Source organism: Taudactylus pleione, unplaced genomic scaffold (assembly GCF_031769625.1).
Source record: "Taudactylus pleione unplaced genomic scaffold, aTauple2 ptg000367l, whole genome shotgun sequence".
Lineage (NCBI taxonomy): Eukaryota > Metazoa > Chordata > Amphibia > Anura > Myobatrachidae > Taudactylus > Taudactylus pleione.
Window position 1 is genome coordinate 2508532 of NW_028284768.1, and position 22295 is coordinate 2530826.

Genomic DNA, 22295 nt, shown 5'->3' on the forward strand with positions numbered 1-22295 from the left:
GGAAGGGTTCTGCCTCTTCCTCTCTGTGCTGTAAAGCTTGTGGTAAGGTTTTACCCCTCCTTTTCTCTGTTGTAAAGCTTGTGGTAAGGTTCTGCCTCTTCCTCTCAATGTTGCAAAGCTTGTGGTAAAGTTCTGCCTCTTCCTCTCAGTGTTGTAAAGCTTGTGGTAAGGTTCTGCCTCTTCCTCTCAGTGTTGTACAGCTTGTGGTACGGTTCTGCCTCTTCATCTTTCTCTCTGTATTATAAAGCTTGTGGTATGGTTCTGCCTCTTCCTCTCTGTGTTGTAAAGCTTGTGGAATGGTTCTGCCTCTTCCTCTATCTCTTGTAAAGCTTGTAGTAAGGTTCTGTCTCTTCCTCTCTGTGTTGTGAAGCTTGTGCAAAGGTTCTGCCTCTTCTTCTCTGTGTTGTAAAGCTTGGGGTAAGGCTCTCCTCTCTGTGCTGTAAAGCTTGTAGAAAGGTTTTGCCTCTTCCTCCCTGTGTTGTAAAGCTTGTGGTAAGGCTCTGCCTCTTCCTCTCTGTGTTGTAAAGTTTGTGGTAAGGTTCTGCCTCTTCCGCTCTGTGTTGTAAAGCTTGTGGTAAGGTTCAGGCTCTTCCTCTCAGTGTTGTAAAGCTTGTGGTAAGGTTCTGTCTCTTCCTCTCTGTGCTGTAAAACTTGTGGCAAGGTTCTGCCTCTTCCTTTCAGTGTTGTAAAACTTGTGGTACGGTCCTGTCTCCTCCTTTCAGTGTGGTAAAGCTCTTGGTAAGGTTCTGCCTCTTCCTTTCAGTGTGGTAAAGCTCTTGATAAGGTTCTGCCTCTTCCTCTCTGTATTATAAAGCTTGTGGTAAGGTTCTGCCTCTTCATCTCTGTATTATAAAGCTTGTGGTACGGTTCTGCCTCTTCATCTTCCCCTCTGTATTATAAAGCTTGTGGTACGGTTCTGCCTCTTCCTCTCTGTGTTGTAAAGCTTGTGGAAAGGTTCTGCCTCTTCCTCTATGTCTTGTAAAGCTTGTGGTAAGGTTCTGTCTCTTCCTCTCTGTGTTGTGAAGCTTGTGGAAAGGTTCTGCCTCTTCCTCTCTGTGTTGTAAAGTTTGGGGTAAGGCTCTCCTCTCTGTGCTGTAAAGCTTGTAGAAATGTTTTGCCTCTTCCTCTCTGTGTTGTAAAGCTTGTGGTAAGGCTCTGCCTCTTCCTCTCTGTGTTGTAAAGTTTGTGGTAAGGTTCTGCCTCTTCCGCTCTGTGTTGTAAAGCTTGTGGTAAGGTTCTGGCTCTTCCTCTCAGTGTTGTAAAGCTTGTGGTAAGGTTCTGTCTCTTCCTCTCTGTGCTGTAAAACTTGTGGCAAGGTTCTGCCTCTTCCTTTCAGTGTTGTAAAACTTGTGGTAAGGTTCTGCCTCTTCCTCTCTGTGCTGTAAAGCTTGTGGTAAGGTTCTGCCTCTTCCTTTCAGTGTTGTAAAGCTTGTGGTAAGGTGCTGCCTCTTCCTTTCTGTGTTGTAAAGCTTGTGGTAAGGTTTTGCCTCTTCCTTTCAGTGTGGTAAAGCTTGTGGTAAGGTTCTGCCTCTTCCTCTCTGTGTAAAGCTTGTGGTAAGGTTCTGCCTCTTCCTCTATGTGTAAAGTTTGTGGTACGGTCCTGTTTCTTCCTCATAGTGTTGTAAAGCTTGTTGTAAGGTGCTGCCTGTTCCTTTCAGTGTGGTAAAGCTCTTGGTAAGGTTCTGCCTCTTCCTCTCTGTATTATAAAGCTTGTGGTAAGGTTCTGCCTCTTCATCTCGGTATTATAAAGCTTGTGGTACGGTTCTGCCTCTTCATCTTCCTGTCTGTATTATAAAGCTTGTGGTACAGTTCTGCCTCTTCATCTCTGTGTTGTAAAGCTTGTGGTAAGGTTCTGCCTTTTCCTTTCAGTGTGGTAAAGTTCTTGGTAAGGTTCTGCCTCTTCCTCTCTGTATTATAAAGCTTGTGGTAAGGTTCTGCCTCTTCATCTCTGTATTATAAAGCTTGTGGTACGGTTCTGCCTCTTCATCTTCCTCTCTGTATTATAAAGATTGTGGTAAGGTTCTTCCTCTTCCTCTCTGTGTTGTAAAGCTTGTGGAAGGGTTCTGCCTCTTCCTCTCTGTGCTGTAAAGCTTGTGGTAAGGTTTTACCCCTCCTTTTCTCTGTTGTAAAGCTTGTGGTAAGGTTCTGCCTCTTCCTCTCAATGTTGCAAAGCTTGTGGTAAGGTTCTGCCTCTTCCTCTCAGTGTTGTAAAGCTTGTGGTAAGGTACTGCCTCTTCCTCTCAGTGTTGTATAGCTTGTGGTACGGTTCTGCCTCTTCATCTTTCTCTCTGTATTATAAAGCTTGTGGTACGGTTCTGCCTCTTCCTCTCTGTGTTGTAAAGCTTGTGGAAAGGTTCTGCCTCTTCCTCTATGTCTTGTAAAGCTTGTAGTAAGGTTCTGTCTCTTCCTCTCTGTGTTGTGAAGCTTGTGCAAAGGTTCTGCCTCTTCTTCTCTGTGTTGTAAAGCTTGGGGTAAGGCTCTCCTCTCTGTGCTGTAAAGCTTGTAGAAAGGTTTTGCCTCTTCCTCTCTGTGTTGTAAAGCTTGTGGTAAGGCTCTGCCTCTTCCTCTCTGTGTTGTAAAGTTTGTGGTAAGGTTCTGCCTCTTCCGCTCTGTGTTGTAATGCTTGTGGTAAGGTTCAGGCTCTTCCTCTCAGTGTTGTAAAGCTTGTGGTAAGGTTCTGTCTCTTCCTGTCTGTGCTGTAAAACTTGTGGCAAGGTTCTGCCTCTTCCTTTCAGTGTTGTAAAACTTGTGGTACGGTCCTGTCTCTTCCTTTCAGTGTGGTAAAGCTCTTGGTAAGGTTCTGCCTCTTCCTTTCAGTGTGGTAAAGCTCTTGATAAGGTTCTGCCTCTTATAAAGCTTGTGGTAAGGTTCTGCCTCTTCATCTCTGTATTATAAAGCTTGTGGTACGGTTCTGCCTCTTCATCTTCCTCTCTGTATTATAAAGCTTGTGGTACGGTTCTGCCTTTTCCTTTCAGTGTGGTAAAGTTCTTGGTAAAGTTCTGCCTCTTCCTCTCTGTATTATAAAGCTTGTGGTAAGGTTCTGCCTCTTCATCTCTGTATTATAAAGCTTGTGGTACGGTTCTGCCTCTTCATCTTCCTCTCTGTATTATAAAGATTGTGGTAAGGTTCTTCCTCTTCCTCTCTGTGTTGTAAAGCTTGTGGAAGGGTTCTGCCTCTTCCTCTCTGTGCTGTAAAGCTTGTGGTAAGGTTTTACCCCTCCTTTTCTCTGTTGTAAAGCTTGTGGTAAGGTTCTGCCTCTTCCTCTCAATGTTGCAAAGCTTGTGGTAAGGTTCTGCCTCTTCCTCTCAGTGTTGTAAAGCTTGTGGTAAGGTACTGCCTCTTCCTCTCAGTGTTGTATAGCTTGTGGTACGGTTCTGCCTCTTCATCTTTCTCTCTGTATTATAAAGCTTGTGGTACGGTTCTGCCTCTTCCTCTCTGTGTTGTAAAGCTTGTGGAAAGGTTCTGCCTCTTCCTCTATGTCTTGTAAAGCTTGTAGTAAGGTTCTGTCTCTTCCTCTCTGTGTTGTGAAGCTTGTGCAAAGGTTCTGCCTCTTCTTCTCTGTGTTGTAAAGCTTGGGGTAAGGCTCTCCTCTCTGTGCTGTAAAGCTTGTAGAAAGGTTTTGCCTCTTCCTCTCTGTGTTGTAAAGCTTGTGGTAAGGCTCTGCCTCTTCCTCTCTGTGTTGTAAAGTTTGTGGTAAGGTTCTGCCTCTTCCGCTCTGTGTTGTAATGCTTGTGGTAAGGTTCAGGCTCTTCCTCTCAGTGTTGTAAAGCTTGTGGTAAAGTTCTGTCTCTTCCTGTCTGTGCTGTAAAACTTGTGGCAAGGTTCTGCCTCTTCCTTTCAGTGTTGTAAAACTTGTGGTACGGTCCTGTCTCTTCCTTTCAGTGTGGTAAAGCTCTTGGTAAGGTTCTGCCTCTTCCTTTCAGTGTGGTAAAGCTCTTGATAAGGTTCTGCCTCTTATAAAGCTTGTAGTAAGGTTCTGCCTCTTCATCTCTGTATTATAAAGCTTGTGGTACGGTTCTGCCTCTTCATCTTCCTCTCTGTATTATAAAGCTTGTGGTACGGTTCTGCCTCTTCCTCTCTGTGTTGTAAAGCTTGTGGAAAGGTTCTGCCTCTTCCTCTATGTCTTGTAAAGCTTGTGGTAAGGTTCTGTCTCTTCCTCTCTGTGTTGTGAAGCTTGTGGAAAGGTTCTGCCTCTTCCTCTCTGTGTTGTAAAGCTTGGGGTAAGGCTCTCCTCTCTGTGCTGTAAAGCTTGTAGAAAGGTTTTGCCTCTTCCGCTCTGTGTTGTAAAGCTTGTGGTAAGGCTCTGCCTCTTCCTCTCTGTGTTGTAAAGTTTGTGGTAAGGTTCTGCCTCTTCCGCTCTGTGTTGTAAAGCTTGTGGTAAGGTTCTGGCTCTTCCTCTCAGTGTTGTAAAGCTTGTGGTAAGGTTCTGTCTTTTCCTCTCTGTGCTGTAAAACTTGTGGCAAGGTTCTGCCTCTTCCTTTCAGTGTTGTAAAACTTGTGGTAAGGTTCTGCCTCTTCCTCTCTGTGCTGTAAAGCTTGTGGTAAGGTTCTGCCTCTTCCTTTCAGTGTTGTAAAGCTTGTGGTAAGGTGCTGCCTCTTCCTTTCTGTGTTGTAAAGCTTGTGGTAAGGTTCTGCCTCTTCCTCTCTGTGTAAAGCTTGTGGTAATGTTCTGCCTCTTCCTCTATGTGTAAAGTTTGTGGTACGGTCCTGTTTCTTCCTCTTAGTGTTGTAAAGCTTGTTGTAAGGTGCTGCCTGTTCCTTTCAGTGTGGTAAAGCTCTTGGTAAGGTTCTGCCTCTTCCTCTCTGTATTATAAAGCTTGTGGTAAGGTTCTGCCTCTTCATCTCGGTATTATAAAGCTTGTGGTACGGTTCTGCCTCTTCATCTTCCTCTCTGTATTATAAAGCTTGTGGTACAGTTCTGCCTCTTCATCTCTGTGTTGTAAAGCTTGTGGTAAGGTTCTGCCTTTTCCTTTCAGTGTGGTAAAGTTCTTGGTAAGGTTCTGCCTCTTCCTCTCTGTATTATAAAGCTTGTGGTAAGGTTCTGCCTCTTCTTCTCTGTATTATGAAGCTTGTGGTATGGTTCTGCCTCTTCCTCTTCCTCTTTGTATTATAAAGCTTGTGGTACGGTTCTGCCTCTTCCTCTCTGTGTTGTAAAGCTTGTGGAAAGGTTCTGCCTCTTCCTCTATGTCTTGTAAAGCTTGTGGTAAGGTTCTGTCTCTTCCTCTCTGTGTTGTGAAGCTTGTGGAAAGGTTCTGCCTCTTCCTCTCTGTGTTGTAAAGCTTGGGGTAAGGCTCTCCTCTCTGTGCTGTAAAGCTTGTAGAAAGGTTTTGCCTCTTCCTCTCTGTGTTGTAAAGCTTGTGGTAAGGCTCTGCCTCTTCCTCTCTGTGTTGTAAAGTTTGTGGTAAGGTTCTGCCTCTTCCGCTCTGTGTTGTAACGCTTGTGGTAAGGTTCTGGCTCTTCCTCTCAGTGTTGTAAAGCTTGTGGTAAGGTTCTGTCTCTTCCTGTCTGTGCTGTAAAGCTTGTGGCAAGGTTCTGCCTCTTCCTTTCAGTGTTGTAAAACTTGTGGTAAGGTTCTGCCTCTTCCTCTCTTTGTTGTAAAGCTTGTGGTAAGGTTCTGCCTCTTCCTTTCAGTGTTGTAAAACTTGTTGTAAGGTGCTGCCTCTTCCTTTCTGTGTTGTAAAGCTTGTGGTAAGGTTTTGCCTCTTCCTTTCAGTGTGGTAAAGCTTGTGGTAAGGTTCTGCCTCTTCCTCTCTGTGTAAAGCTTGTGGTAAGGTTCTGCCTCTTCCTCTATGTGTAAAGTTTGTGCTACGGTCCTGTTTTTTCCTCTTAGTGTTGTAAAGCTTGTTGTAAGGTGCTGCCTCTTCCTTTCAGTGTGGTAAAGCTCTTGGTAAGGTTCTGCCTCTTCCTCTCTGTATTATAAAGCTTGTGGTAAGGTTCTGCCTCTTCATCTCTGTATTATAAAGCTTGTGGTACGGTTCTGCCTCTTCATCTTCCTCTCTGTATTATAAAGCTTGTGGTACAGTTCTGCCTCTTCATCTCTGTGTTGTAAAGCTTGTGGTAAGGTTCTGCCTTTTCCTTTCAGTGTGGTAAAGTTCTTGGTAAGGTTCTGCCTCTTCCTCTCTGTATTATAAAGCTTGTGGTAAGGTTCTGCCTCTTCATCTCTGTATTATAAAGCTTGTGGTACGGTTCTGCCTCTTCATCTTCCTCTCTGTTTTATAAAGATTGTGGTAAGGTTCTTCCTCTTCCTCTCTGTGTTGTAAAGCTTGTGGAAGGGTTCTGCCTCTTCCTCTCTGTGCTGTATAGCTTGTGGTAAGGTTTTACCCCTCCTTTTCTCTGTTGTAAAGCTTGTGGTAAGGTTCTGCCTCTTCCTCTCAATGTTGCAAAGCTTGTGGTAAGGTTCTGCCTCTTCCTCTCAGTGTTGTAAAGCTTGTGGTAAGGTTCTGCCTCTTCCTCTCAGTGTTGTATAGCTTGTGGTAAGGTTCTTCCTCTTCCTCTCTGTGTTGTAAAGCTTGTGGTAAGGTTCTACCTCTTCCTCTCAGTGTGGTAATGCTTGTGGTAAGGTTCTGCCTCTTCCTTTCAGTGTGGTAAAGCTTGTGGTAAGGTTCTGCCTCTTCCGATAAGTGTGGTAAAGGTTGTAGTAAGGCTCTGTCTCTTCCTCTCAGTATGGTAAAGCTTGTGGTAAGGTTCTGCCTCTTCCTCTCTGTGTTGTAAAGCTTGTGGTAAGATTCTGCCTCTTCTTCTCTGTGTTGTAAAGCTTGTGGTGAGGTTCTGCCTCTTCCTCTCATTGTTTTAAAGCTTGTGGTAAAGTTCTGCCTTTTCTTCTCTGTGTTGTAAAGCTTGTGGTAAGGTTATGCCTCTTCTTCTCTATGTTGTAAAGCTTTTGGTAAGGTTCTGCCTCTTCCTCTCTGTGTGGTAAAGCTTGTGGTACGGTTCTGCCTCTTCCTCTCTGTGTGGTAAAGCTTGTGGTACGGTTCTTCCTCTTCCTCTCTGTGTATAGCTTGTGGTAAGGTTCTGCCTCTTCATCTCTGTATTATAAAGCTTGTGGTACGGTTCTGCCTCTTCATCTTCCTCTCTGTATTATAAAGCTTGTGGTACGGTTCTGCCTTTTCCTCTCTGTATTATAAAGCTTGTGGTACAGTTCTGCCTCTTCATCTCTGTATTATAAAGCTTGTGGTACAGTTCTGCCTCTTCATCTCTGTATTATAAAGCTTATGGTACGGTTCTGCCTCTTCATCTCTGTATTATAAAGCTTGTGGTACGGTTCTGCCTTTTCATATCTGTATTATAAAGCTTGTGGTAAGGTTCTGCCTTTTCATCTCTGTATTATAAAGCTTGTGGTACGGTTCTGCCTCTTCTTCTCTGTATTATAAAGCTTGTGGTAAGATTCTGCCTTGTCTGACGCAAGTTTGTAAGCGGCTGCATGCAGCGGGTTCAAACAAATTGCGAATGCATCACAGTGCTGCATCTTCACATAAATACGGACGATTCAGAGTTCTACACATCTCTTTATCTACAAAATGGGCATTTCTGGGTGGCAGCTGGACGGAAATTACATGACGGCCCTTTTGTGTTTGGGTGTGTGACCTTGCCTTTTGTTCAGAGCTTTGCGTATGTACAGTGAATGCCAATTTCAGACGGATCCCCTGCTCCTAGGGGTATATTTACTAAGGTGCAGGTTTATTGAAGTGGAGATGTTGCCCATAGCAACCAATCAGATTCTACTTAATATTTATCTGGCACCTTTTAAAAGATAATAGCTAGAATCTGATTTGTTGCTTTGGGCAACATATCCAATTCTAAAAACCTGCACTTATATACCTTAATGTGGGGCAGGTGTATTGGCCAATAATAGTGATGACGGCCTCTCTTGAGAACCAGCAGTGAGGCAGTGTGATCGCGTAGATGCGTATGACTAAGGCGCGAATAGCTGCCCTTGTCGCAGCAGGCTTACGGCGTTGCATTCAGCTTATATGTGATTCAGAATCAGGCTCTCTGTGTCCTCATCTCTGGGTTATAAAGTCTCTGGTAAGATTCTGGACCTGATTCAGTCAGGCACATCTGTGGCCGGTAGCTTTATGATACTAGTGTGAGAATCCGTCCGTGTATGCAGAATATCCCTGCGTCTGCATGTTGACGCCCACCTCGCCCAATGTTTTACATCCACTAGTATCGGGACCATGCTGGGTGCAAAATATCCATCAGAAAAAGGGTACCATTTGCATATGCACGCCATGAGTGAGCACAGAAGTCAGCCTAGATGCCCACAACACTCACACAAGACAGATCAGTTCCGCTGATCTGCATGGTCACCGTCCAGTTGCGCCTATTTCACTGAAAGAGTGACGGACGGATCAATCTGTACGCACTTGCAAAATCGGTCCGTGTGCGTGTACCTGGTCCGGCACATGCATAGAGGCCAATTTCTTTTTATTAGCACATGTGCAGTATGCAGATATTGGCGAGACCCACTATCGGCTCAGATTCTCGCTCTTTGTCTCCTCAGCTCCGTTCTGTAAAGCTTCTGGTAACATTCTGTTTTTTAGAACGGTCAGACAGCATTCATCACACTTGTGACAGACCCAACACTCCCATTATTGATGGCAATGGGGGATTGGATTTGTAGTTCAAGAAACAGCTAAAATTAAGATTTCTATTAATAGTATGAGTTACATTAGTGAGTAATAATATAAAACTGGAGCTTTTAAGTCATTGGTTCATTCCGAACTACCCAAATATTTGCTTTGTTTCCATATTTTTTATCCTTCTAATTCTGGTTGCTTTTACTGCAAATGCAATGAATGAGACAGACCGAATATTCCTAACTGGAGTTTACATTTTAGAACTGTCCACTTTGGCTTCCGTGGAAATGAACAAATATCTAATTGAAATAAAGTTAATTTGTTTTCCATTCTTACCTTGTTTGACTGTGTCCCTACCAAGTAACCAATAAGTATGTTTGTTTGTTTTAAAAAAAAACATTATTTGGTAGGTTCGGCTGCAGGCAGCGAATCATCGTATACAGCAGTGGTGGAGGACACTTTAAAACCGACACAGCAATCAGGAGTTTCCAACAGTGAAGACTGCGCGGTTATAACGGAGAGGCTGAAACTATCGCCGGACAAGAACACCACAAAACCGCCTGTAGTCACATGTGAACCCCCTGACAGCAACAGCTCCAATCCGACTGTAAAGAGTAATCTAAACTCGGTATCCACGACCTCTTCTACATCATCTTCCTGCTTTCACAGCGGGGTTAGCTTGCAGATCTCACAGTGCGCTATGGCTAAGACTTATAAACAGCCGCCTGTTGTGTTTCTTCCTAAACTGGTGTACGACATTATTACCTCCACTGACAGCAGCGGGCTTTCAAAGTCATCATCCTTCCTGCCTCATTGTGATGTTTCCTGGGCCAGTTCGTTTCGCCCGCTGCTGAGCAAGGTGATGACTTGCACGGAACAGTCCCTCTACTACCGCCAATGGACGGTGCCAAAACAAAGTCACATGGACTACTGCAATGTTAATGAAGGCAGAATGGATACCTTCCATCCAAGGAGATTACTACTCAGTGGGCCACCACAGGTATGTAACTACAGCCGGAAAATGCGTGCTTGTCATGTGATACAATGTGAGAGGAGTATGGAGAAGAGGGTGGAATTACAGATAGGGGTTGTCTCCGGGTGATTAACTACTAACGTTAATAACCCAAATTCACAAAAATTATGTTAGCTGTCAACCTTTATGGTTTGTTGGTAAGTGATCTATTCACAAAGTCTTAACACAATGTTGTGACTGACACTCTAATTGGTGAGAATAGTGTTTGGCCGAGAATAAACACTATGGACATCACTAGCATTTGCGTGTCTTTTTTACGATAAAAATGGCAGATTTACTAAGAATCGTGTTTTTGTTTTTATTAGATTGTGTAAAATGTTATTGCATTTTTCAGACATGAAGAAAAACAGTTACAACCCCCCATCAATAAAATAGAGAAATCTTACTTACAATATAATATATTGAGAGAATTCCACATGTACGAGCATACATTAGGTATACAAATCAGTCCCATCATAGATCAAATCATTTAACAAAATAGGTACATAGAAATACGTACAACTAAGAATCGTGTTTGCTTGTCTATTTTTAAACGATGGTTACACTGATCTGTTGTATCGTGTGCGATTTCAGTCATATTAGCCCCTTTTTAATAGACTCAGCTGAGCACTGTACAGATCAGTGTGATCTATGCAGTGCTTCTGTTTATTACAGGTTAAATAAAGGACTAAAAATTAGAAAAAAAAATTGGTATGGGGTCCCCTCCAAAGGCATAACTAGCCCCAGATATCTAAGCCAGTTCTGGTACTGGAAAAAACGGGGAAAAGATGGTGTGGGGTTCCCCCGTATTTTTAGAAACCAGCACCGGGCTCAGCCAGCCGGGGGTTAATACCATAGTAGGAGGACACACATCATGGGGTTCCCCTGCCATCACATTAACCAGCCTAAAACTGGTCACCCCAGTCCTGGGGATAGCCCAGCACTGTGGTGAAGCCTGGGGCTATTCCCTGCACCCCTGGTGGTAGTGGGTGCAGGGTTAATGTGTTATAGTAAAAAATATTGTTCTTTACAGTGAGACTATAGTGTTCCCCCTAGGCTTTTCTCATGGGGCACTGTGCCCTGCCCCTTTTTCAGGTGCCTTGCTGCGATCGCCACGCTGTCAGCCTGCAGAGCTGTCTCAGCTCTTCCCGGCAGCATGGCTCCCATGGCGACTGAATAGTTGCCGCATGGTATCTATTCACACGGCGGGAGAGCTTGGGGGCAGCCCAGCATTTCCGAGAATGCTGGGCACGTCCCCTGTAGTGATGAAAAGGGGCGTGTCTCAAGGACACAATCCTTTTCTATTGACCACGCCCCTTTTTCTGGCACGCAGCATGGTGACCTTAACTGACAGCTGCCCCGGCCACCCTAGAAGGAGCACTAGGACTACAGATCTTAGTAAGACTGCCCCGGCATGGCGACACTTGGAGAACCACGTGCCAGCATGCCCGGACCGTAAGGTCTGGTGGCACGTGGACCACCACTGTAAAGAAAATATTTGAAAAAAGACAAGACACATACACACCGAATATGTTAACCCTTTGTTTCACTCACACTCATGCTCACACTACATACTTACAGTACCTACTCCATGGCGCTGATCGGTTCCCTTCTCCAAGGTAGACATCCAGGGGGCTTGGCATTACAACAAACCGCAATCCCCACAGACTTGCAACCACTGTATGTACATATTGTACATACATCGCTTCCCACAGAATGACAGGACCCTCGTAGTTTCCTACACCTTAGCCGCTGTTTGGCTAAGAGTCAGACCTCTCTCAGCCAATCATCGGCCGCTGAAACCATCCGCTGATTGGCCGAGAGAGGTCTGACTCTTAGCCAAAAGGTTTCAGTGAGGGTACTGATCATCATACATGGATACAAGTAAAGGACAGCAGTAGTGTAGTCATTCACTTACCTGTTACTGCATGCCCACTCTCCATCATAGATATCTCCACTCTCCATCATTGATATCTCTAGCCTCTGCTCTTCATCACACATATCTCCGGCCTCCACACTCCATTATAAATATCTCTAGCCTCCGCTCTTAATCACACATATCTCTGGCCTCCACTCTCCATCAAACTTACATCCAGCCTGCTCACTTCAACATACATATCTCCAGGAGGAACTCTCCAACACACATATCTCCAGCCGGGAATCTCCATCAAACATATCTCCAGCCAGAACTCTCCATCAAACATATCCCCAGCCTCATCTCCGTAAAACATATCCCCAGCCTCTGCTCTTCATAAAATATATTTCCAGCCTCCGCTCTTCATAAAACATATTTCCAGCTTGTACTTCCCATCAAACATATCTCCAGTCTGCACTCTCCAACGTATATATATCTACAGTCTGCATTCTCCATTATACATATCTACAGTCTGCACTCTCCATCATCCATATATCCATCCTCCACTCTCCATTACATCTCTGTAAGAGGGAGAGACAGCACCGCAGACCGGGTCTGTCTGCACATGTGGATAAAAGACGTACTATATTGGAGCTGTTGACAGCCTGAATGAATATTAGATTGGAAAAATATAATCTAATTCTGTGTATTAAAATTGGGCAGATGGTTTTCTATTTGCTTTTGGAGAGTGCTTCTATTTGCCATGGGCAATTCACTTTTTTTTTGCACTTTTGTGAATTGCTTTCTTTGGTAACTGTGGTAAGCCATTAAAAAGAGTAATAAAAACACAATAATAATAATAATAGTAATAAAATAATCAGAAGATTAGATAGGTGATAAATTCTGAGACATATAGGATAGGTAAAAATCCCATGTGCCAAAAGGGCACAAAAAACTCTTTATTTTGGCCAGACACTCTAATTAACTTTGTAGATAAGTTTAATTAGCACAAAACATTGTTCATTAATCTATACTTATAATAAAGTTGTAATGGTTGTGTCTGTACATAGAATTTTGTTTTTAGAAATGTACTCCTTGAGACTGTGTTTAACTATGGAGACAAAAAAAAAAAAACTGAATTTTTGTTTGTCTGTCTATTCGTTCCAGCATCATGCAAAAACTATGGGATGAATTTGGATTGTGTTTTCAATATTGTATAGCTTAGTCACCTAGACAGAAACTGAGTTGTGTATTATCTCAATGTGCCATCAGGAAGAGGAGCAATAAAGGATAAACCAGACACTTGACACTCGGCGCGTGCAGAGTGCAGGCTCCTCAAGCTAAAAATGATTAGATGTATATGTAAATATCATTTTTCTGGGACAAATATACTTTTAGGGACTGTTTCTGAATTATGGCGACCTAAACTAAAAAAATAGATAAAAATATATTCAATGTATATATATATATATATATATATATATATATATATTTATTTATTGCACAACCTTAACGCAAACAGTTATATATATATATATATATACATATATATATATATATATATATGTCTATTTCACAGGAAAATCCAACTATAGCAATAATCAGGCAGCTTACCTTCACTCATGAAGTTGTAGTATACATGTCAGTCCAGTCAATGATGCACCAAGACAATTACTACATATCAGAGTTCCTGCTCATGTTACTTGCAACCTTTCAGTGTTACTGTAGGGTAAGTGGCTTGCTCACGAGTTAGTAGCCCCAAGCATCTTTTTATGTTAATCCCTGAAGGAAAAACTGCAAATATTGTTTACAAAAACATTTTGTGAACAATGTCTACAATATAAAATATACATCACAATATTAGAGGCCACTACTGTCTTTGTAAAATTAGTTCCGCTGAGCAATAACAGACATCCTTGCGAGTGAAACTGCGGGCAAAATGCTAATTCCTAATGAGACGCTGGAAGCTGCTTAGAATTATTATTACATTGTTTTTTATTTTACTTTAGTATTTAAATATTTTGTACCATTGCAGTGCCATCAGCCAACCATAAAACACAATGTTGATACACTAATGACTGCTCTTCTAGGTGGGGAAGACGGGAGCGTATCTCCAGTTCCTTAGTGTTTTGTCCAGAATGCTGATCAGGCTGACTGAGGTGGACGTGTACGATGAGGAGGAGATTAATATCAGTGAGTTGTTTTTCACTATCGCATACAAGTAATTATGTGTCTGCAGAATATAGAACGGCTATGGTCGGTTGTGATCTAGGGGGTCGGAGTACCGGGTAACCTGGAACTGGCCGTCCGGTACCGTGTATACATTCTCTTTCCAGTGTCTAACCATATCCATATAATGCACACATGACATGAATTAACGTATACATTAGATATCTAGTACAAATATAACTTTGTAGCTGGGGTATCATGTTAGTTTCACTTTCATTTTTTTTTTTAACAATGTTTGCAAAACCTATAATAGAGTATTCTGCTGCATGTGTTATTGTAGCTCTATACCACAGGTTCTCAAACTCGGTCCTCAGGACCCCAAACAGTGCATGTTTTCCAGGTCGCCTCACAGAATCACAAATGAAATAATTAGCTCCACCTGTGGATCTTTTAAAATGTGTCAGTGAGTAATGAATACACCTGTGCTCCTCCTGGGTGACCTGGAAAACGTGAACGGTGTGGGGTCCTGAGGACCGAGTTTGAGAACCACTGCTCTATACTAACCAATTGTGTGACCGCTGTGTTCTGACTCTAAGATCTCATGCATGGGGAATATGTTTCTCATGCAATCTATCCAAGTAAGAGGTTACATGTTTGGTTTTTTCTCTATATGGGAAAAACATCATCATTTTATTCTAATAAAATAAATTTTCTTGGTGGTTATGTGACACATAGAATGCGAGCAGAAGTGTTTTGGGATAGCTCCATTGTACGCGCTTTAGTCCGTGTTCAGGCCCTCAGGAAATGTAACTTTTCAGTGGAGAAATACCTTGCAATCTCCCATTGAAAGAAATGGCACCCGACAGAAATCCTTAGGCAGCCACCAAGCCTTAAATGTGCTTCTACAATGGACCAGCAGCAGGAATGGGCGCCATTTTGGGGCCAGTGGTGGGAGGGGTCGCAGAGTGGGAGCATGCTAATGAGAAGCACAGAGGCTCAGTATTGGGGCCCTCCATGGCGGTGTTGCTGCCAAAATTGATTTCAGATCATAAAGCAGCCCACTGTATACTGTCCAGTCAGGGCTGCTCTTGGTCTGGACTTATTTACCAAAATCATGGGAATGAGCGGAAGAGGTGGGGGCCCTGGAAGATTCTTCATGTGTGATGGCAGCTATTTGAGTGCCTGAAACTAAGCGGGATTTACCCGAACATCTGAATAATTGTCCGATGTTCACACAGTTGATCCGAAGCTGCGCCATGGGATGCAACATGGGATCACAGAAGCCGGCAGTAGGCGTCTTTTTACGTAATACGCCTGCTATGGTTTTTGATTATATTTTAGCACAGCCGCTGTGTACTGCTCTATAACATACATCTCTGAATCAGGCCCAAAAATACTATGACCTGGTGTTTACAGCCTGACTACAACCAGATCTTTGATACTCCTCAGACTGGCGATCGGTACCTCAGGAACAACATAATAATAATCTATACATCTCTGGGTCAATTCTATTCACTTACCATTGTTTAAAATCTACTACACACCTCCATTATGGCCCTGTTGGGTATGTTAGGGGATCCGGTAGTACTGTTACACTGATGTTCGGTTTATGTTGTTTATTTTTAAAGCGGCAATAATTACAAAAAGCAAAACCAAAACCAACCTGGTTTCGCCTTTTCAATTATTGCTGCTTTAAAAATATTGGCTAATTGGCTAGAATCTCGCTCTTAACTGTATCTCGGAGGCTATTACATAAGGTCAGTTGAGTAGTCAGATAAAGTAGGCAAGTATGTTATATTCACAGGGCAACCCATTCAAAAAAGAATCATGCAATACAAAGGGTTTAAGTGGTAAATATAAACACATGTGTTTCAGTACCATCTGATGGGAACACATGTTAAGGATCTGGGGGGACCTTTTTTGTAAAGCTGTTTCTCACTTCTTCTTCCTCTTTTATATCGGCCACAATATTTGTTAACAGATCTGACTTTGACGAGAATTTCACCTTAAGCAGCCCACATTCTCATGGAACTTACTATGTTCACCTGTAGTTAGTTGGTTGTCCTTAAGACTTAGGGGGTATTTCTACTTCAGGGTCCATAGGGGGGGCCACAGGATTGACCTTGGGGTATAGCTGGATCTGTATCCACGGGCATCACGCAGTTAAAGCTTTAGCTGCTCCCAGGATGCACTTGGGACCATCCTCCTCTATACCCCGCCCCCGAGCCACAGGCACTTCAGTTTGAGTTGGTGCCCGGCCGGAGTCGGGTCACCCTGCACAGGGGGGCTGCAGGAGCAGCCCCCAAAAGCTTTTTATTTAACAAAAAAAAAAAAAGAGCCTGTTAGGTTTTTTATTTTTAACAAGAGGCTCTTCAGTGCGGCAGCGAAGGGCTGTCTATATAGACGCCCACGCTGCCGTTCTTATTCCCCGCTGGCGCCGCGACCCCAGTATCACACTGGGGATCGCGGCGGGAGGCCAGAGTCCGTACTAGCTGGACTCTGGGGACCTCCCTGGACTGCTGCCGGAGACGCCGGGGACAAGGTAAGTCGCGAGTCGTCGATTAGCGGCGGCTCGCGGGTATTGCCACAAATGCAGTCCTTTGCCCCCGGTTCTAGGGGACAGACCGGGGGCTGCTAGCGGTGGCGGAGGGCTCGCCCTCTGCGGAGGAATACCCCGTGGGACCACTAGACCACCAGGGATTTCAACAGCAAGCGGGAAGCCGGCAAGCCCTCGGGTTAATTGCTAGCCAGGGGAGGAAGCCTTCCCTGTTTAGCGGCTCCTCCCCTCAGCTCAGCGCGCCTTTCAGCACGTAGTCTGGCGTCGCTGAGCTACAGATTCCTCGGCCACTCCTCCTCTGAGGTCTCTGGGGGCCATTTTCTTGTGGCAGCGCAGATACTCTCAGCAAGCACGCGGACCGGTCCCCCTGTGTACCTCTCCCCCGATCAAGGACAGTGTACACAGCGCTATAGCCCTCCCAGACACTGAATCTGGGAGGTTGATTGTAGTGGAAAGGTGCCATGAGTATATCTTCTCTGCATGGTATGTGACTTTTGCTAGTGCTGCCTGTCTGTGCTTATTTCTACTTACTGTCAGCTTATACCTATCCCTTTACTTCTCCTACAAGCCCTACAGGTGTGTGGGGGAGGGGCATATTTGTGAGGTCCGTCACATACAGTTGTGTGCTACACAGTACCATATTGTGGGCTGTTGTTCAGCACACTGGTGAGTGCACTTGATTCGGCTCTGTTGCCAGATATATTTATTTATTTAATATATTTTGTCATGTCGGACGAGGAGATTGAGCACTCCGTGGCTCCGGTGTTGGTCTCCTGCGGACGCTGTTCTGCAGGAGTGGATAGGGAGGATTTGTAACAGGATGGCCTGGACCATCAAAACCTCCTATGACGCAGGAACCACCATGGGCGATGTTTTCTCAGGTGCTGGTGTCTATTGCGGACCGTCTGTTGGTCCCGACTGCGGTTCCTACTAGGGCGTTGCCCCAGCCGGCCGTCCCCCATTCCCCAGGTGTTCCGCAGTTATTGCGCAGCCCCCCCGGGTCTCAGTCTGTTGGTCCTTATATATATACAGGCTTCCCCTGTGACGCAGCAGTCTGTGGTGCCTTCCAGGCCCCTATGGCGGCTCCTCCACCCTGGGTGGATGTGCTTTCCAACTCCGTACAAAATTTGGCGGCTGCGTCTTCGGCTTTTCAGTCAATGTTGCAGTCTGACGTGCCTTCTAGGGAGTTAAAACGCACACTTATGGCGCAGGCGGCACATGTATCGGACTCAGAGGGGTCCTCAGATGATGGGGAGGTTCCTGATGACACTGACTCGGACACATCGGTCCAGGAAGTGGATACCAAGTCGTCCATTAATGTGCGAGCGCTGGTTAGGGCGGTGCGAGCCATTCTCCTAATAGAGGATGAAGCACCAGCTCCTAAGTCGAAATATCCTAGTTTCAAAAAAAGTAAGGTGGCTTCTGCGGTGTTTCCCCTGTCTGATCAGTTGTCGGATCATATGGCGGTGGCTTGGCAGGTGCCCAGTAAGAGATTCCTAGCTCAGAAGCGGTTGGCTTCTAATTACCCCTTTACTGAGGCACATTGTAAAAAATGGGAAACTCCACCGGCGGTGGATTCTCACGTCACCCGTTTAATACGGAGCGCTACTTTGCCATTACCGGCTATATCCTCGCTGAAGGATCCCACGGACAGGACAGTTTAGACTTGCTTAAAGTCCATTTACTCCCTCTCGGGCAGTGGCCAACGCATTGGAGGATACCTTTCCGGACGACGCTCCGGATGTCCAGAGGGCGTTGTTGGGACAGATGAGGGACGCTGCTTCCTACATTGGAGAAGCCTCTTTGAATGCTAGTCTGCTGACTTATCGGGTATCGGCTGCAGCAGTGTCTGCCCGCCGATCCTTATGGCTGAGGTCCTGGAGAGCGGACTCCGATTCAAAGAAGGGCCTGGAGGCCTTACCTTTCAATGGAGAATTACTATTTGGTCCGGACTTGGACAAAATAGTGGATACCCTGGCTAAATCCAAGTCAGCTTTCCTCCCTTCAGCGGCAATGCCTGCCAAGGTCCGGAGCTCGGCTTTTCGTTCCTTTCGGGTTCAGGGTAAGGCAAAAGGTCAGTCCTTCCCGAGACACTCGGGGGTAAGACCGCCTCTAAACCCAAGAAGCAAGCCTGGAGTGCTCGGCGCCCTTCTTCCAAGCAGGAAGATAAGCCCGCGGCCTAATGGGACCGGCCTCCCTCTGGGGGACCTCAGAGTGGGAGGCGGACTTCTCCAATTCGCCCAGTGTTGGCACAATACCACCATGGATGCCTGGGTTCGAGAAGTAGTCTCTCAGGGGTACGCCCTGTCTTTTCGGGTCAGGCCGCCCCGCCAATTTTTTTGCACGAGTCCTTCTCTGGACAAGACCAAAGCTTCCCAGATTCAGGTGGCTATACAATCCTTGCTACAAGCAGGGGTCATTGTTCCCGTTCCGCAATCTCAACGCGGGACGGGGTACTATTCCACTCTGTTTCTGGTACAGAAGCCCAATGGTTCTCAACGCCCTATCCTGAATTTGAAGTCTCTGAACAAATACGTCAGGGTTCCCAGGTTCAGGATGGAAACGTTATGTTCCATCATTCTGGCTATGAAACCTGGGGATTACATGGTCTCCCTGGATATCCAGGACGCCTATCTTCATGTGCCCATAGCACCGGCACACCAGAGGTATCTGAGGTTTGCTATCCTGCAACATCACTACCAGTTTCGGGCGTTGCCTTTTGGCCTTTCCACGGCTCCGAGGGTGTTCACCAAGGTGATGGCAATTATGGCCGCCCACCTTCGGGGCCAGGGCATACGGCTGCTGCCGTATCTGGACGATCTTCTTCTGCTGGCGGGCTCCCCGGAGGTACTTCTTCGACATCTCCACCTGACCATTGCTTGTCTTCAGGCACACGGGTGGTTGATAAATTGGAAGAAGTCATCTCTGATCCCATCACAACGGATGGTTCATTTGGGAGCCCTTCTGGATTCTCGTCAGCAAAGGATTTTCCTGACTCCAGAAAAAGGTGTCTTCCCTACAACTGCGGATACACAGTTGCCTGAGCAGTGCCAGGGTGTCGGTAAACTCGGCCATGAGAGTCCTAGAATCCTTGACCTGGGCTTACGTCTTGCTTCCCTGAAGGTTCATGTATCGGCTCTGTCTGTCTGTGTGGTTCCAACGTAGAATCGCTACACTGCCTGACGTTCATACCTTTTTCCAGGGTATTCTTAGAATCCAGCCTCCCTTTGTGCCTCCAGTGGCTCCGTGGGACTTGGCGGTGGTGCTTCGGGTCCTGCAGGGACCTCCTTTTGAACCTCTTGAGTCGGTTGATCTCAAGTGGTTAACACTTAAGACTGTGTTTCTCCTGGCAATTGTTTCGGCCAGGAGAGTATCCGAGTTGGGGGCACTTTCCTGTAGTCCCCCCTTCTTAATTTTTCACCAGGACAGAGCAGTGCTTCGCACTCGTCCTGAGTTTTTGCCTAAAGTTGTCTCTAAGTTCCACATCAATCAGGAACTGGTGGTGCCAGCTTTTCAGTCCCCTGATCTTACAGCTGGCGAGGCTTCGTTGGACGTTGTCCGTGCTCTAAGAATTTATGTTGATCGGACTGCTTCTGTTAGAAGGTCCGATTCGTTGTTTGTCCTCTTTGGTTTTCATAAGAGGGGTTGGCCTGCCAACAAACAAACCTTAGCCCGTTGGCTTTGTTCTGTTATTAGGGAGGTTTATGTACAGGAAGGTTTACCTGTTCCAGCCTCTGTTAAGGCTCATTCCACTCGGTCTGTGGGTCCTTCTTGGGCTGCTAGACGTGGTGCCTCCGCTGTTCAGCTGTGCAAGGCAGCCACTTGGTATTCCATTCAGACGTTTTTGAGGTTTTATGCGTTTGACACCTTTGCCTCTCAGGATGCATCCTTTGGGCGCAGGATTCTCCTTTCTGCACAGGAGCGTCCCCGTCCTTAGTTGAATGCTTTGGGACATCCCCAAGGTCAACCCTGTGGACCCCCTATGGACCCTGAAGTAGAAAACAAGAGATATGGTAAGAACTTACCTTTGTTATATCTGTTTCTACGAAGTCCATAGGGTCCACAGGGCGCCCGCCCTGACGCACCTGGCTTCAAAAGGGCTGTGTTGCTGGTCACGGTTTTCCGTCTCCCTTTTCTGTGAGTATGGTTTTCTTGTGTGTTCCAGTCTTCCTTCTCTCTGTTTAGTCTCCTCCTCCGGCCTGGGCTGCTTACCAACTGAGGAGGATGGACCCAAGTGCATCCTGGGAGCAGCTAAAGCTTTAACTGCGTGGTGCCTGTGGATCCAGATCCAGCTATACCCCAAGGTCAACCCTGTGGACCCTATGGACTTCGTAGAAACAGAGATAACAAAGGTAAGTTCTTACCATATCTCTTGATTTATCAAACCTCGGAGAGAGATAAAGTGGAGAGAGATAAAGTACCAACCAATCAGCTCCTAACTGTCATTTTTCAAACACAGCCTCTCTCCAACCTTTGATAAATTCCCCCCTTAATCTCATGTAGGCATAATTTAGCAGGTGATGGTTGGGCAAATTGAATACTAATAAAAATGGCAAACTTCCTGCAAGTTCAACCCCATGGTACCATGACAACAGATAAGGCACCCATAGGACACAGGATGCATCAGGACCGCAGCATAGATCCACACAGGGGCTGATTCAGAATTTTGGGGCGGCTCTTGTGATTTTTAGCACTGCGCATTCTCCCTGGTCGAGATGTATGTAGGAGCAATTACGGGTGATGCAGAGTCATGTGCAACTCAGGGCCTGCTTCAACAAGGAACGCAGTTGTTTATACGCACGCAATCAGCCGATTTTTGTGTACTGCACATGCGTATGCATCGCAATACTCGTGCGCGAACCGACCACTGCGCTCGGGACTGTGATCACAGAGGATACGCAGACCCATGGCACACTGATTGACAGGAAGTGCCGTTTGTGAGTGGTGACGGGGGATGGGTAGGCGAACGCAGGCGTGCCAGTGTCTTTCGGACGGCGTTGCATGGGTGTGCATAAATTATCCAAAGCAATACCATACACAGCCTGAGGCCTCATACCGTGCGCTGAAGTCAGCAATTCCTGAGTGAGGTCTGACCTGCCTTAACTGTGCGTATGGGTCCGATGATACTCAAATGTTACCGATTATTTTGCTATGTTGGTCAAGTCTACGGATGTGAGTAAGGGGAAGAGGACGTCCTTATGTTAGGCTGCGATCACAATGCGAATGCAAACATTTACATATCCCCGCTGATGTTAGCAACTGCGTTGCGTGCGTATAAGCAGAATAGCGATCCGTAGTGAATCAGGCCCTCAGTCACATCACCAACTCTGCACACAGGCAAAGATCTACATCTATCTTCATGCTCACAATAAGGCTGCATTTACAGCTGACTCTGGGGGTCATTCAGACCCGCTCGCGAGCAAAGGACGCTCGCAGGCGGGTCGATGTTGTGCGAATGCGCAAGACGGAGGGAGCTCCGTCGTGCGCATGCGCGAGACCCGGCGAGCGATTAGGAATACGTCGCTCGGGGTCTCGCACCAAAGGGGGCGTGCTGTCGATGGTGACTGACAGCACGCCTCCTTTGGTGGGCGTGCCGGGGCGTGGCTGCCAGACGGAGGCGTTCCCAAGGAACGCCTACCGTCTGAAGCCGGCCCCACTGACATCAGTAATGATGTCAGTGGGAGTGATTTTGGCTCTGATAGAGCCAAAATCACTCCTTTGCGGCAGCGAAACCCTACCACAGGGTCTCGTCGCAAGCCCGATGGTCGTGATGGTCTTGACCATCGCGACCATCTTTTTGGCCGCTCGCATATGCGAGCGGCCAGGAGGCCGCTCCATTTTCAGGTACGAGGGCACTGATTCAGAGCGAGCGCTCTGGTCAGAGCGTCCGGCTCTGAATCAGGCCCACTATTAGCCCCGGAGTCATGACTAAGCTGGATGCAGTACCAAGTTGAACCAGTACTCCTCTTGGCAGTATAGAGCAATGAGCAGTTACTGTAAGTAGGCAAAGGGTTAGTTACCTAGGTCAGTGGTTCCCAAACTGTGCGCCGCGGCACCCAGGGGTGCCTCGGGACACTTGCAGGGGAGCCTCAGGTTGGTGGTATGCAGCAAGCTTCGGGAAAT

General features: G+C 46.1%; 1 protein-coding gene across 2 annotated transcripts in view; it reads left to right on the plus strand.

Annotated features, from left to right (window-relative positions):
• GREB1 (growth regulating estrogen receptor binding 1) overlaps window positions 1–22295 on the plus strand; it is a 147461-nt gene that overhangs the window by 89737 nt on the left and 35429 nt on the right. For both annotated transcript variants that reach the window (XM_088444594.1, XM_088444595.1), the window contains 2 exons: window positions 8990–9579; window positions 13537–13639. In XM_088444594.1, the coding sequence (XP_088300720.1) occupies window positions 8990–9579; window positions 13537–13639 (693 nt within the window). The remainder of the gene's footprint in view (window positions 1–8989; window positions 9580–13536; window positions 13640–22295) is intronic.